Here is a 12,894-nt window from a genome sequence, read left to right on the forward strand (position 1 = left end):
GTTGTTCTGTCCCTGAGCAAGGAAGTTAACCCACTGTTCCCTGGATGCTGTTAATGTTGATTAAGGCAGCACCCAGCACCTCTCTGATTCAGAGGGGTTGGGTTAAATGCAGAAGACACATTTCAGTTGTACCACTGACTAGGTTTCCTTTCCCAAATATGTTAGTCACTGGTCATTGTACTGTAATGTATACATTGTACAGTTACAGATAGAACATATGTTTATGGGAATGAAAAAGTCTATACATGTCATTGTACGTGTAAGTGACAGCCCTCCCATGAGACTGAGCAGCAGCACCACCATCATCTCCCACTGATCAGGCAACATGTGCACTTGGGTTTCAATGTCTAGCTTCTTTACCTGGCAAATGCTGTTGCCATGGTTTTGACAGTTAGGGGTTCATGCAATAGCATTACAGTTTAGCAGCTATAGCTAAAGCCGCTCCTCAGGCACATCTGTTATGGCTGCCTGCTTTTCCTTAATCCAGACATATAACTGGTACACCTGCTGCTGCTGCTGCCAGGGGTTAATTGACAGCTCGCTAGCTGAAAGGAAAAACTGTTGCTACCAGAGGTTAACTGACAGTTAGCTAACTGAAAGGCCATGCTGCTGCTACCAGAGGTTAACTGACAGTTAGCTAGCTGAAAGGCCCTGCTGCTGCTACCAGGGGTTAACTGACAGTTAGCTAGCTGAAAGGCCCTGCTGCTGCTACCAGGGGTTAACTGACAGTTAGCTAGCTGAAAGGAAAAACTGTTGCTACCAGAGGTTAACTGACGGTTAGCTAACTGAAAGGCCCTGCTGCTGCTACCAGAGGTTAACTGACAGTTAGCTAGCTGAAAGGCCCTGCTGCTGCTACCAGGGGTTAACTGACAGTTAGCTAGCTGAAAGGCCCTACTGCTGCTTACCAGGGGTTAACTGACAGTTAGCTAGCTGAAAGGCCCTGCTGCTGCTACCAGGGGTTAACTGACAGTTAGCTAGCTGAAAGGCCCTGCTGCTGCTACCAGAGGTTAACTGACAGTTAGCTAGCTGAAAGGCCCTGCTGCTGCTACCAGGGGTTAACTGACAGTTAGCTAGCTGAAAGGCCCTACTGCTGCTTACCAGGGGTTAACTGACAGTTAGCTAGCTGAAAGGCCCTGCTGCTGCTACCAGGGGTTAACTGACAGTTAGCTAGCTGAAAGGCCCTGCTGCTGCTACCAGGGGTTAACTGACAGTTAGCTAGCTGAAAGGCCCTACTGCTGCTACCAGGGGTTAACTGACAGTTAGCTAGCTGAAAGGCCCTACTGCTGCTACCAGGGGTTAAATGACAGTTAACTAACTGAAAGGCCCTACTGCTGCTACCAGGGGTTAACTGACAGTTAGCTAGCTGAAAGGCCCTGCTGCTGCTACCAGGGGTTAACTGAAAGTTAGCTAGCTGAAAGGCCATACTGCTGCTACCAGGGGTTAACTGACAGTTAGCTAGCTGAAAGGCCCTACTGCTGCTTACCAGGGGTTAACTGACAGTTAGCTAGCTGTAAGGCCCTGCTGCTGCTACCAGGGGTTAACTGACACCAGGCTAGCTGAAAGGACCTGATGCTGCTACCAGGGGTTAACTGACACCAGGCTAGCTGAAAGGACCTGATGCTGCTACCAGGGGTTAACTGACACCAGGCTAGCTGAAAGGACCTGATGCTGCTACCAGGGGTTAACTGACACCAGGCTAGCTGAAAGGACCTGATGCTGCTACCAGGGGTTAACTGACACCAGGCTAGCTGAAAGGACCTGATGCTGCTACCAGGGGTTAACTGACACCAGGCTAGCTGAAAGGACCTGATGCTGCTACCAGGGGTTAACTGACAGCTAGCTAGTTGAAATAACCTGCTGCTGGTACCAGCCAATGGGTATGGCATGACTGGATTGGCCTCCCTGTGCTTAGACACCACTTAGCGAGTAATTGATCAATCACTCATTGACACACACACACACACACACACACACACACACACACACACACACACACACACACACACACACACACACACACACACACACACACACACACACACACACACACACACACACACACACACACACACAGCACACTGGTCTCTTAGCTGTCAGGGGATGCCATAAACTGGATGCAGTTCTGCTGAGATCATAGGCCTCGAGTAGGGACAGGACCACAGGCTGTGTGTGTGTGTGTGTGTGTGTGTGTGTGTGTGTGTGTGTGTGTGTGTGTGTGTGTGTGTGTGTGTGTGTGTGTGTGTGTGTGTGTGTGTGTGTGTGTGTGTGTGTGTGTGTGTGTGTGTGTGTGTGTGTGTGTGTGTGTGTGTGTGCACGTGCACGACTGTATGTGTGTTTGAGTGAGTATGCTGGGGGTGGTTCTGGGCCTCCCTGAACAAAAGCTCTTTCTGAACAATTGCCTTCGCTAAAAAGACGTATCTTCCTCCATTAGCGCCACCACGTGCCCCCCATCACTCCATTGTGCAAATAATTAAATTACCCCCCGGAGTCTCTGAGCCTCCCAGGTCTCCCTCCTTCTTTCCATCCCTCCGACCTTCTCTTTCACAGAAAGAGAGAGAGAGAGAGAGCTCACTGATGAAGCTCAACCACCACCCGCAGCTAAAGGAAAGCCCCTCGTCTCCCCAGTTAGACTACAGCCTGTCTATTATACGCTGGTCTGCATTACAATATAGTGTTAACATCACTAGATGGATTCATTGGTTGACTGGAAAAGCTCACAATATACCAAATGTGATATGATTATAATACCATTATGATAATAACAATATACTCATTACCCATTATCTACACTGACACATTGTTCAGTCCTGACACACTCATAAGCGTGTAATGACAGTAGGTATTACTAAGCCACATAATAGCATTTTTACAATAGAGATCTTTTCTTGGATCATACCCACATGTTCCACCTTTCCGATGAGCTGGCATTAGTTGCATCACCTCTTCCCACGATGGTACTGTATTTCCTTGAAGACTGAATGTTCTGTATATGTGGTCACTTGTTAGTCACCGTAGAGGAATTGACCCCACTTACCCTTACCAGAACTGGTCTATGCAGCTATGTACAGAGGCTCTCTAGAGAACAATTTTTACATATGCCTAATGGCTGTGCCAATGCCAGCTTATCAGCTATCCCTACAAACAAAGTCAATGTCACTACTACAACCCCTCACAAAAACATAGCCTAGCGAAGTGGGGCTGTTTTGCGACCCTCTGCTTCAGAGTTGTCTCTCTTTTTTCCCCTCATTTTGTTTTATTGTTGGGGGAAGTGTGCTTCGGCCTGATTAGCATCGCTGTTTCCTCCTTTCCCATAACCTCCAGACCCCCGCAGGCTGCTTGTTTACTCTTAGAAAAAATAAATAGGCCTGCGCCCGTGAGGACGTGCCCCTCATCAGAGGCGAAGACGCCCACCTCCCCTGTCCCCAATCTCTCCCCCCTCCCCTCCTTTACTCCTTTACTCTCCTCCTCCCTCCCTCCCTCCCTCCGTCCCTCCCTCCAAACCACCACCCCCAGCCCTGGCCCTGTGACCATCCCCCCTCCCTACTATCCAGCTGTTAAATCACATAAAATAAAACCCAGACCAATGGTCCCTGGGTTCCATATCACAGCTGTGTTCTAAATGGGAGTGGATGTTTAAATGTACAGTGAGATCCTGAGTGCCTGGGAGTGGATGTGTGTGGTAGTGGGCTTTTTACTGAATGGGAGGATACAGTAATACAATACATGCCAGAGAACTGGTGTGAATTAATGAAGGACTATGTGGGGTGTGAGCGACTAAAGTAAAGTAAAGTGTGTGTGCATGTGTGTGTCTGTGTTTCTGTGTTTCAATGAGACTGTGCAGCACACACATCATGAATCTCTAAGTGGGTGTTAATGATCAGACCCAGCGGTGTGAGAGTGGCTAGGTTTCTGTGAGTGGAGAAGAGAGGAGTGGAGAAGAGAGGAGTGGAGAAGAGAGGAGTGGAGAAGAGAAGAGTGGAGCAGAGAAGACTGGAAAGGAGATGAGTGGGAAAGAGAGGAAAGTGAGAGGGGGGTTATGGTACGGCGGATGTCAGGAAGCTGTGTGTGACAGTGGGCTCAGGGTCAAACATGCAAATGCCCTTTAACATACAACATCCCTTCACCATAGCTGGCAAAATATTCATTAGCAGAAATATGTCACCAATTAATTGTGAGCAGTGACTTGGGCTGTAAAATATGAAAGGGAAGCACACACAAATGTGTTCAAAGCTAAGCAAGGTGGAGTGGTCTCAGGCCAAACTTACACACACGGTAGAGCATGGCTTCAGGAAAGGAAGTTGTTTGCTGGTGGCACAGACAGCCAAAGAAGACTTCTTCACTTCTATCCTACTATATAGTTGGTTTTCTCAACAGGTTATTGAGATGACCTCGAACGACTGTGGTTAAGAAGTCAAAATATTTTAGTTTGAGAAACATATATGTCAGATCAACGGTTTTAGGAAGTGGAGTATGTCAAGGGTTACTGGTTATGAGGTTTCAGCTCCATACACTGGGAGGCTACACTTCAATGACAGCAACAGCATGTATATGACACTATGGGGTCACCAAATTACTCTAATTGCGTCTACAGGTGGTTGCATTGCGCGGACGAATGAACGGCAGTGGTTTGCTTGATCACCATCAAGAGGGAGAGGAGGTCAACTGGAGGTCGTTTTTTTCCATGTGATAATGTTTATGTCAACGGTTTAGCGCTGGAACCACTGGAGGCTCCAAAGGAGTGTGTCTCCAGCAACAAACGTCAGCAAATCCCATCAGATCCAGCCCCGACCTTATCCCCCGGGGGGAACCAGAGGCTTGGGAAAAAGACGGCTGTCCTTTTGTCCTCCTTTCCCCTGTGCCCCTGCATCCAGCCTGGGAGGAGACGGAAGAAAGCTGGTGCCTGGCCTAAGCACCACCCCCCCAATCCCCCATGGCGTGTGTCCCAGTCCCCTGAATAAATCACTCTTAAGAAAGAGGGAGGCCAGAGTCAAACAGAGGCAATGCACTGGGAGGAATGTTCCAGTTTAAAATAAACGGCAGAAAAAAACAGAGTGCAGGAGGAAAAATGCGGGGCATGTGGAGGTCCCCAGAGGAGAAGAGGAGAAGGCATCTGGTAAAGGCATTCGGCCCTGGGGTCAACGTCACCATGGTCCCCAGGGAGGAGGAGACCCACAGGGGGACTCGGGGCTGCTCAGCCGGCCGCTCTGTATGCAGCACTCTGGAGCAAGACAGACTGCCTGGACTGGTGTGTGTGTGTGTGTGTGTGTGTGTGTGTGTGTGTGTGTGTGTGTGTGTGTGTGTGTGTGTGTGTGTGTGTGTGTGTGTGTGTGTGTGTGTGTGTGTGTGTGTGTGTGTGTGTGTGTGTGTGTGTGTGTGTGTGTGTGTGTGTGTGTGTGTGTGTGTGTGTGTGTGTGTGTGTGTGTAAGATGTGGGGATGAGGTGTGTGTGTGTGCTTGTATGTGAGTCAATTTGCCACACCTCTCCACACAAAGTAATTTGTTTGCAGTGAACACTTAATCCACAATGGACAATCTCTTTCATCCCCAATCTCAGTTCCATTTTACCCCAATATACTTTATGTTTATATGAGGCTATCCATGTGTTCCTTTGAGAAATTTAAAAGGCAGATTTCACTTTGCTTGCTTAATTCACTGTATTAAGTGCAGTGACCTGAAAAAACAGGCAAACAACTGTGTTCTGTAGTATTTGTTCTTAGGCAGAGGCTTCTTTGGCTCCTACCTGTGGGTATGAGGTCGTGTCCATTGGGGACCTCCTGCAGGGTGATGTCCTGGGGGTAAAGGGTTCTGGGTGGGGGGTAGTGCTGCTGCTGCTGGGGGTGAACCACCATACCAGGGAGCTGGGTCAGTGGTCCCATAGCCACACCTCCACTCTGCCTCTGTAAAGGCAACACAAAACAGGGGGTTAACTAACTTAGCCTGGAAATGGTCTAGGGCTTGGCAATTTGGCCCAACATATTATAGCACAATATGTTTCTTATTTTTGACAGCATGGTGGTATTTTATGTTTCTGAATAACATGTTTTAAATGTTTTATGAGTAGTGCATGACCCTAGGATGGCAACAAATGAATTCTAAGTAGTTTTAATGGGCTTTCTCCATCATGATAGTTTTATAATCAACCAAACTAGGACAAACCTGACAGTGAAGTAGTCCAATTTGTAGAACGTTTCATTTATTTAACACTGTATTAAATTACCTTTATATTTAGTACTGTAAAAATCCATACCGGTATGTGGATCCATACCTTAAAAGATGATATATCGCCCAACCCGAACCTGGTTCCTACTGCACAGCAACAGCCAGGCACAGATGCAGTATATCTCAACCTCACATTTGGTTTACTTTTAAACTGTGTTTGCTTACTGTACATGTGAGTAAAAGGTTTACTGACATACTGTAAGAATGTCAATGAGCTCGATTGTAAGGGGGAAGAGACCAAGCTAGAGTTTTAAAAATACTATTTTGGAGTGGAGATGGTTTTGTTTTACGCTTTCAGTACAGATAAAATTAAGGCTAAATTGGATTCAATAGGTTTATCTTTGTTTCAATCTGTTGTCCCCTCAGATTGGACTGAGCAGAAGTCCAAAGTGAATGAGTAGTTGGGAGGAGGACCATATAGGAATACTGTACGTATGTGGATACAAGAAATAGCAGGAGAGTAGATAACGGATCAGGACTATTCAGAGAACATTTTCCATTGACTCAAAATCGCACTAAGCAAGCACATGGAACATGATTCAGTTCTGATGCAGTTCTGATGCACTACTTCAAGAAATGGGTGATCATACTCTGGTGACACTCTGAAAGTGATATCTGATGCATACCTGGTAGGGATGTGATGACCAGTAGCAAGAAGCATAGGAGCCTCTACAGTAGCAGTTTCCATCTATCAGCTCTATCAGCTCTATCAGCTCACCATAGGGACGATAGTGGTGGCTCCTGTAACCTCACCACTTTACTGTGGTCGGTCTTCACAACAGGCATGGCTAGGAGTAGAGACCTCAGATCAGGGTACCTGACTGACTGCCCATCTGATAAGGACTCTTGTTAAAGCGATGCCGGGTTTATCAGTAGGCTGTCAGCTTTACAGCCAGCTAATAGTGAGAGGGGACTATGGAGTCTAATCTAGTGAAGTCTCTAGGGGGTACGTGGGCCGATGACGGCACTATCAGTCCAGTCTGGCAGGGAGAGGGGAGTGATAGCCAGGGGAGGCGGGCAGTCGTATCGGCACTGTTAAGCACAGGAGGTGTGTGGCACCTTAATTGGGGAGGACGGACTCATGGTAATGGCTGGAGCGGAATAAGTGGAATGGTATCAAATACATCAAACACATGGTTTCCATTTGTTTGATGCCATTTCATTTGCTCTGTTGCAGCCATTATTATGAGCCATCCTCCCCTCAGCAGCCTCCACTGCTTTAAAGTGATATTGGAGGACCAGCAAAAGTAGATTGCCATGAGTCCTCCATCCCTTGTGTGGATGAACCTTTGATACCACACATCTGATATGTGAAAGTAGGAGAGTCAGGGGCAATTCAACTACAGCCTCTTCCACAGTCTCATTTTACAGGACATGGTCATAAAACATGGAAACCTTGGCCATTTCTTTCACATAAACAACCTCTTTTCATCCAGAATAACATGGAAAATCACAAAAGCAGAGGGCAGGGAAATCAGAGGACCTTTCTCTACTAATACATGTCAATTCATAGGAAAATCTGTGGCAACCTAGGTTCACCTTTTGACCACGTCTGGCCTCGGGTACAGTAATCTCAATTTCAAAGGCATGCAGAACCACCTGAGCCAATTAAGGGAGAGGGAGCTTTATCCCTCCATGTTTTGTACCAGAGCCAGGTTGGGTTGATATTTGCATGTGACCTCGTCCTCTTTGTCTAACAGGGCTACATTCTGCATACAAATGGGAACATTTCTGCCAACGCTTCTCGGCCTTCACCTTTCAGAGCTCACCTGACAGGAATCCCAATGTCCCTGATTCCTGTGATCTGACAGGCTGTATTCATATGGTCCTTTCATTTGGATGGTGTTAAAAAGACTGTGTTTACAAATAGCCTACATAACCTGCTCTATAACACATCAATATGGTATTACATGGTAAAGTGTTTTCCTGTGAGGGTGCACTGCATGACTCCAAATAGACTCAGTGATGGTTGGGCCCCACACTTCTATGTATTTACTGCCGATATGGTTAGGAGGTAATAATTGTTTTGCAGAGCAGAGTTGATTGAAACTATTGGTTTCAGACCTTGGTCTTCGTCGTCCATCTCTTATTCCACTGCAGCCTCCCAAGACAATGTTAACCTTACATTCACCTCTGGTCCATAGTGGTCTAGAATGAATAACTGATAGTAGCATTTTTTTACGACAAATAAAGTGCCAATTTTTTATTGTAAACTTAACAACGCTCCAGTGTTGCAGAAGGTTGATGGAATCCAGAGGTGCATTGCTAACACACACTTGCATACTCCTCCTACACCGTGGCATGTGGTAGGTAGCTAGCCCGTCCACAGGCTGTAACAGGAGTGTGATTTATGGTGGTCGGGGTCTTACCATCGCGCCCAGACGGTCACAGGGGTGAAGGGTCGAGTAGGAGGAAACTGGATCCATGTAGTAACTCATCCTGGGGTCTGGATGGAGCAGCAGGCCTGTGGAAGGGATCAGCATACAAACAGCCGAGGCGGGGCCCCTATCAATCACACACTGTTTACACTGTGTGTGTGACTACAATAAGCTGTCACCACAGTTCTGCAGAGTGGCACCACCCCACACTGCCCTGTGTAACATCTAATGCAGACATCCCAAACAACATTGAGATAATTCTTCCTTTTTGCAATGTTGACTTTAAATTACATAATCACTTGATGGAAATGTGTTTAGAAATAGAGGATCTTTAATGAATAACAACTTCATAATTTCCTCCTCTTTGCATGGGCAAAAAAAATAATAATAATTAGCATGGACAACAATGCAATAACAGATACTAAATTCGAGCCGACAACATCCCAGTCAAGATTATAATGAATTCAGTTGCTAGTGTGTCTCCATATTTGGACATTTATATGAGGCAGCTTTTTCAATATTCAGGGCTGAACATGTTAAGTCACACTAGCTCCAGCGTTGATAGATAATTATTTGCCTGATCCCCCCTTCTTTACCTCCCCAGCGCTCTCCTCCTCCTCCTCTGTCCCTCCCTCCCACTCTCCTTCCTTTCCTCCCACTCACTTTGGGCATCTCATTATCATGTGTTTACTAGTAGAAACATCAACAGACGGGGAACAGGAACCCAGCTGAGAGGAGAGCGTTTCCAGGGGAGCTGACAGACAGACAACGTGGGTAGGGACAAGTGGCCTCGAATGTATGCCATATTTACCACACATCACAAATAGTTTATCATTGTCAAGTGATAACTATTGTACTTGACTACAAGAGGATATGTATCATAAATCTCTGCAGCCAAAGTCACAAAATTACATTAGGACACCAATAGTTAGCAATCAATTCAAGGTGTATTGTGAGGTAAAACATTTTATATAAACATATTTTCCAAATGACTGGGTCAATGGCCAATGACACAGCAGATAATCCAAACAGATAGGCACGTGATATGCTATTGCATATCAAGGCAGATATACCACAAATATTATTAAGCTGTAATTAACATTATTTTCAAAACTATTTTTACGTAGGTTTGATCAAATAAACGCGGTCTTCTCCGTTTAGTTCAAAATGCACCAGATTGCACAGTTCATTCACGCTCCAACAGCATTCCTCTCGGGAAGCGGGACTGCACTTCAAAGCGAGCCTTACAACTCGACATACACATCACACTCCTGTTGTTTCTCCTAGTTATATGTAAACAACACTATTTTCTACTAACATATATCTACTGGATTTGTAAAATTGGTAAGAGTATAAACTTACCGTGTGTTGTGAGTGAAACTTCCTGCAGGTTGGTTGAGTGGTGCGCTCTGTAGGCTAGTTGGCTGTGACAGTTCAGCTGTAGACAGACTCAATGCACTGATGCTGTACCTGGGCTTATAGTGAATCCAAGGAGGAAGGAATATGCACTTGCCGGATTTAAGTCCCACCCTCGAATCATACCGAGACCCACTCAAATTCCCTTTGGGGTTTTCCACACAATCGCTGAGCACCCGAACTGTTACTCCAAATAGAAAAACGTGTTATTGTTTAGTGACACATCTGGGTTTTCACCATCAGTCCTATGCAGGTTTGTCAATCATATAGACTTTTTTCAGTGTCATCTTGAATTCTTACCATCAAGCCAATGATATGAACATCTCGCTTGGTTTTGCAGGTGTAGTTGGTACTTGGTGACAATGGATAGGCTTCCTGGGTGGCCTGGAAAAAGTCCCCAATTATGGGCACACAGGCCACACAGTATCACATTAGTGAAGTGTCAGGAAAGGGTGAGACCTAGGGAGTGGTCAGTCAGTTGTTAGGACATACAGGCCAAGGGCCCTTTCTATCCTGCCTGGTGTCAGAAGGCATGTGCTCATCAACAGTGTGCCACCACCAAGGTGTCGCAAACAGCACATGTAGTTGCAGCACATGGCTGTCTCCAGGTCTATAAAGGATACCTTTGAGAGGTATCTGGTTCCTGAATATTTGTCATCTATTTGCCCCTCCACAGCTCTCTAGTGGCTGGTGCCCCATCGCCGTTCAGCCCCATCCCAGGCCATGCGTGTGTGACGCTGATTAGAGCCTTGACGGAAACCTCAGCCAGTAGTCTGCGAAATGAGAAGAGGTGATTCCACACGTTGGGAAGTCTACAAGCCCTCTGTATCTGATAGGGTGCTGTGATATACAGGAAACAACATGATATGTATCTATTCATTTGGTTATTAACTGCACTATAAGTATTTTTTTATCTGTAAAAAAGCATTCTACTGGAAAACATGATGGTGAAATGCGAAAAGCAGGGATTTATCAACTCAACACTTGCGACTCATCTGAAACACCCTGTGACTCTGTGATGTTCTCCTGACCCTGGTAGAACATTTGTTTGAATGATGAAGTACCAAGCCCCTGGCAGAGGCTGCCTCTTTAAAGTACATCTTGTTCAAGTCCAAGGTGAGAGGCGTGAAGGAGTGCTGTAGATGAGGAGCCCAGTGGCAAGCTGGGATGGGGCGTGTGACCTGCGCTTTCTCAGCACCCCGTTTGAAGCTCTGACGCGGGCCCCCCGGCCCCCCCTGTTCTCCCCTGGCCCCCTCAGGGCACAGATGGACAACACGTCGGGGGCAAAAAGGGGAGGGGATGAGTAATTGCCATGCGAAAAGAGGAGATCGGGCTCGCCCCTCTGATGAGCTAAATTGAATAAAGGGGCAGGAATGCGATCCAGATCTATTCTAATGCCCCCTCAATGCTGTTTCAATTATCGGCATTGGGAGTTCAAAGGGGAGGCCCCAATACACTTCTGCTCCACATGAAGCAGCTCTCATCACTTAACCTCATGCCATTGTTGTGCCACCTTTTTCCGCTCAGTCACTCTCTCTCACTCTTTCCTTCTCTCTCTGGCTCAACTGCATTCATGCTTTACATTAAACAGACAGTGAACACCATGCCATCACCACCAGTAAGCCCCATAATTCAAAGAGTAGGAACTTTTTTTATTGCCAACTGTACCTTTCACCAAAGTCATGGTGTTACTTGACGTTCATTTTTTCCATCCTGTTTTTTGTCTTAGTGAAACTACAGTTGCATGTACTCTGGTTATTTATTTCACTATGTTTTACTTTGAGATGGCTGTTTGCTTTTTTTGCTTCATGGTTAGCTACGTCTTCTTCTGCATGAAGCCCAAGTCTACCCTACTGTTAGTCACTAGGCCATCAGACAGACCCTTCTGGGTATTAAAGAAATAGTTCACCCAAAGTTTGGCAGACATTTTCATACCTCAAACGTGGTTTGAAGTCAAACGGAACCCATTTCCACACCATCTGTTGTCTATAGGCATCAGGAGAGTTCTGCAGGTCTCAGTCCTCAGTGAACTGGCACAGGATTGGCATGGTAAAGTTGGAACCCTATTGAAGTATAAAAACATCTAACAAACTAAGATTTTGGGTGAATTATTGTGTTTAAACTGAAGTGAAAAGTAAGATCAGTGCTCTCCAGATGAGCCAGTAGAACATGAGTAAATCAGTAAGAATATTGTTATGGCAAATATAAATCAAACCTGGATGGTTTTCAAAGATAGATGGGTGTCACGCTCGGATCTGTTTCACCTGTTCTTGTGGTTGTCTCCATCTCCTCCAGGTGTCGCTTATTTTCCCCAGTGTATTTATCCCAGTGTTTCCTGTCTTTCTGTGCCAGTTCGTCTTGTTATTTTTAAAGTCAACCAGTGTGTTTTCCTGTGCTCCTGTTTTCTATTCTCTTTTTCTAGTCTTCCCGGTTTTGACCCTTGCCTGTTTTTTTCTGGACTTCATACCTGCCTGCCTGACACTTCTGCCTGCTCTGACATCGAGCCTGTCTGCCACTCTTTACCTCTTGGACTCAGAGTCTGGTTTTGGCCTTTTTCCTGTCCACGACCATTCTCTTGCCTACTCTTTTTGGATTATAAATAAACTACAAAGACTCTAACCATCTGCCTCCTGTGTCTGCATCTGTGTCTCGCCTTGTGCCCTTAAATTGGGAGAGTTGAGTGGTGCTGAAGGGTGGGACTAAAATATACTGTATCAGTAAAATGTATATAGGTTCAGAACTTTTGTGAAACAGCACAGTTAATGGCAAATAGAAATCAAAACTGGATGGTCTTCAGAGATATATGGAAGGGGTTGTGGGTAGCTGGATGGGATTCAAAACAAACAAAAGATAACTATTGTAAAATATACTTGTCCGCAAAA

At 45.9% G+C, this 12,894-nt stretch overlaps 1 protein-coding gene and 1 long non-coding RNA gene across 3 annotated transcripts in view; one reads left to right on the plus strand and one right to left on the minus strand.

Moving 5' to 3' along the window:
• LOC118397522 (protein C-ets-1) overlaps nt 1–10,103 on the minus strand; it is a 45,042-nt gene extending 34,939 nt beyond the window's left edge. Inside the window, exons 1-3 of one of the 2 annotated variants that reach the window (XM_035792383.2) lie at nt 9,959–10,103; nt 8,588–8,682; nt 5,740–5,896 (exon numbers count right to left, since the gene is read on the minus strand). In XM_035792383.2, coding sequence (XP_035648276.1) covers nt 5,740–5,896; nt 8,588–8,656 — 226 coding nt within the window. In that variant the 5' untranslated portion in view covers nt 8,657–8,682; nt 9,959–10,103. Of the gene's footprint in view, nt 1–2,900; nt 3,168–5,739; nt 5,897–8,587; nt 8,683–9,958 lie in introns of those variants that run through there. The other variant, XM_035792385.2, reaches the window with a different exon arrangement.
• Nucleotides 10,104–10,687: 584 nt separating this feature from the next.
• On the plus strand, nt 10,688–12,632 carry LOC127909006 (uncharacterized). The gene is made up of 2 exons (XR_008069420.1): nt 10,688–10,802; nt 12,435–12,632. It is a non-coding gene; the product is annotated as an uncharacterized LOC127909006 (long non-coding RNA).
• The last annotated feature ends 262 nt before the right edge of the window (nt 12,633–12,894 follow it).

The sequence above is a fragment of the Oncorhynchus keta genome, chromosome 18, assembly GCF_023373465.1.
Source record: "Oncorhynchus keta strain PuntledgeMale-10-30-2019 chromosome 18, Oket_V2, whole genome shotgun sequence".
Taxonomy (NCBI): Eukaryota; Metazoa; Chordata; class Actinopteri; order Salmoniformes; family Salmonidae; genus Oncorhynchus; species Oncorhynchus keta.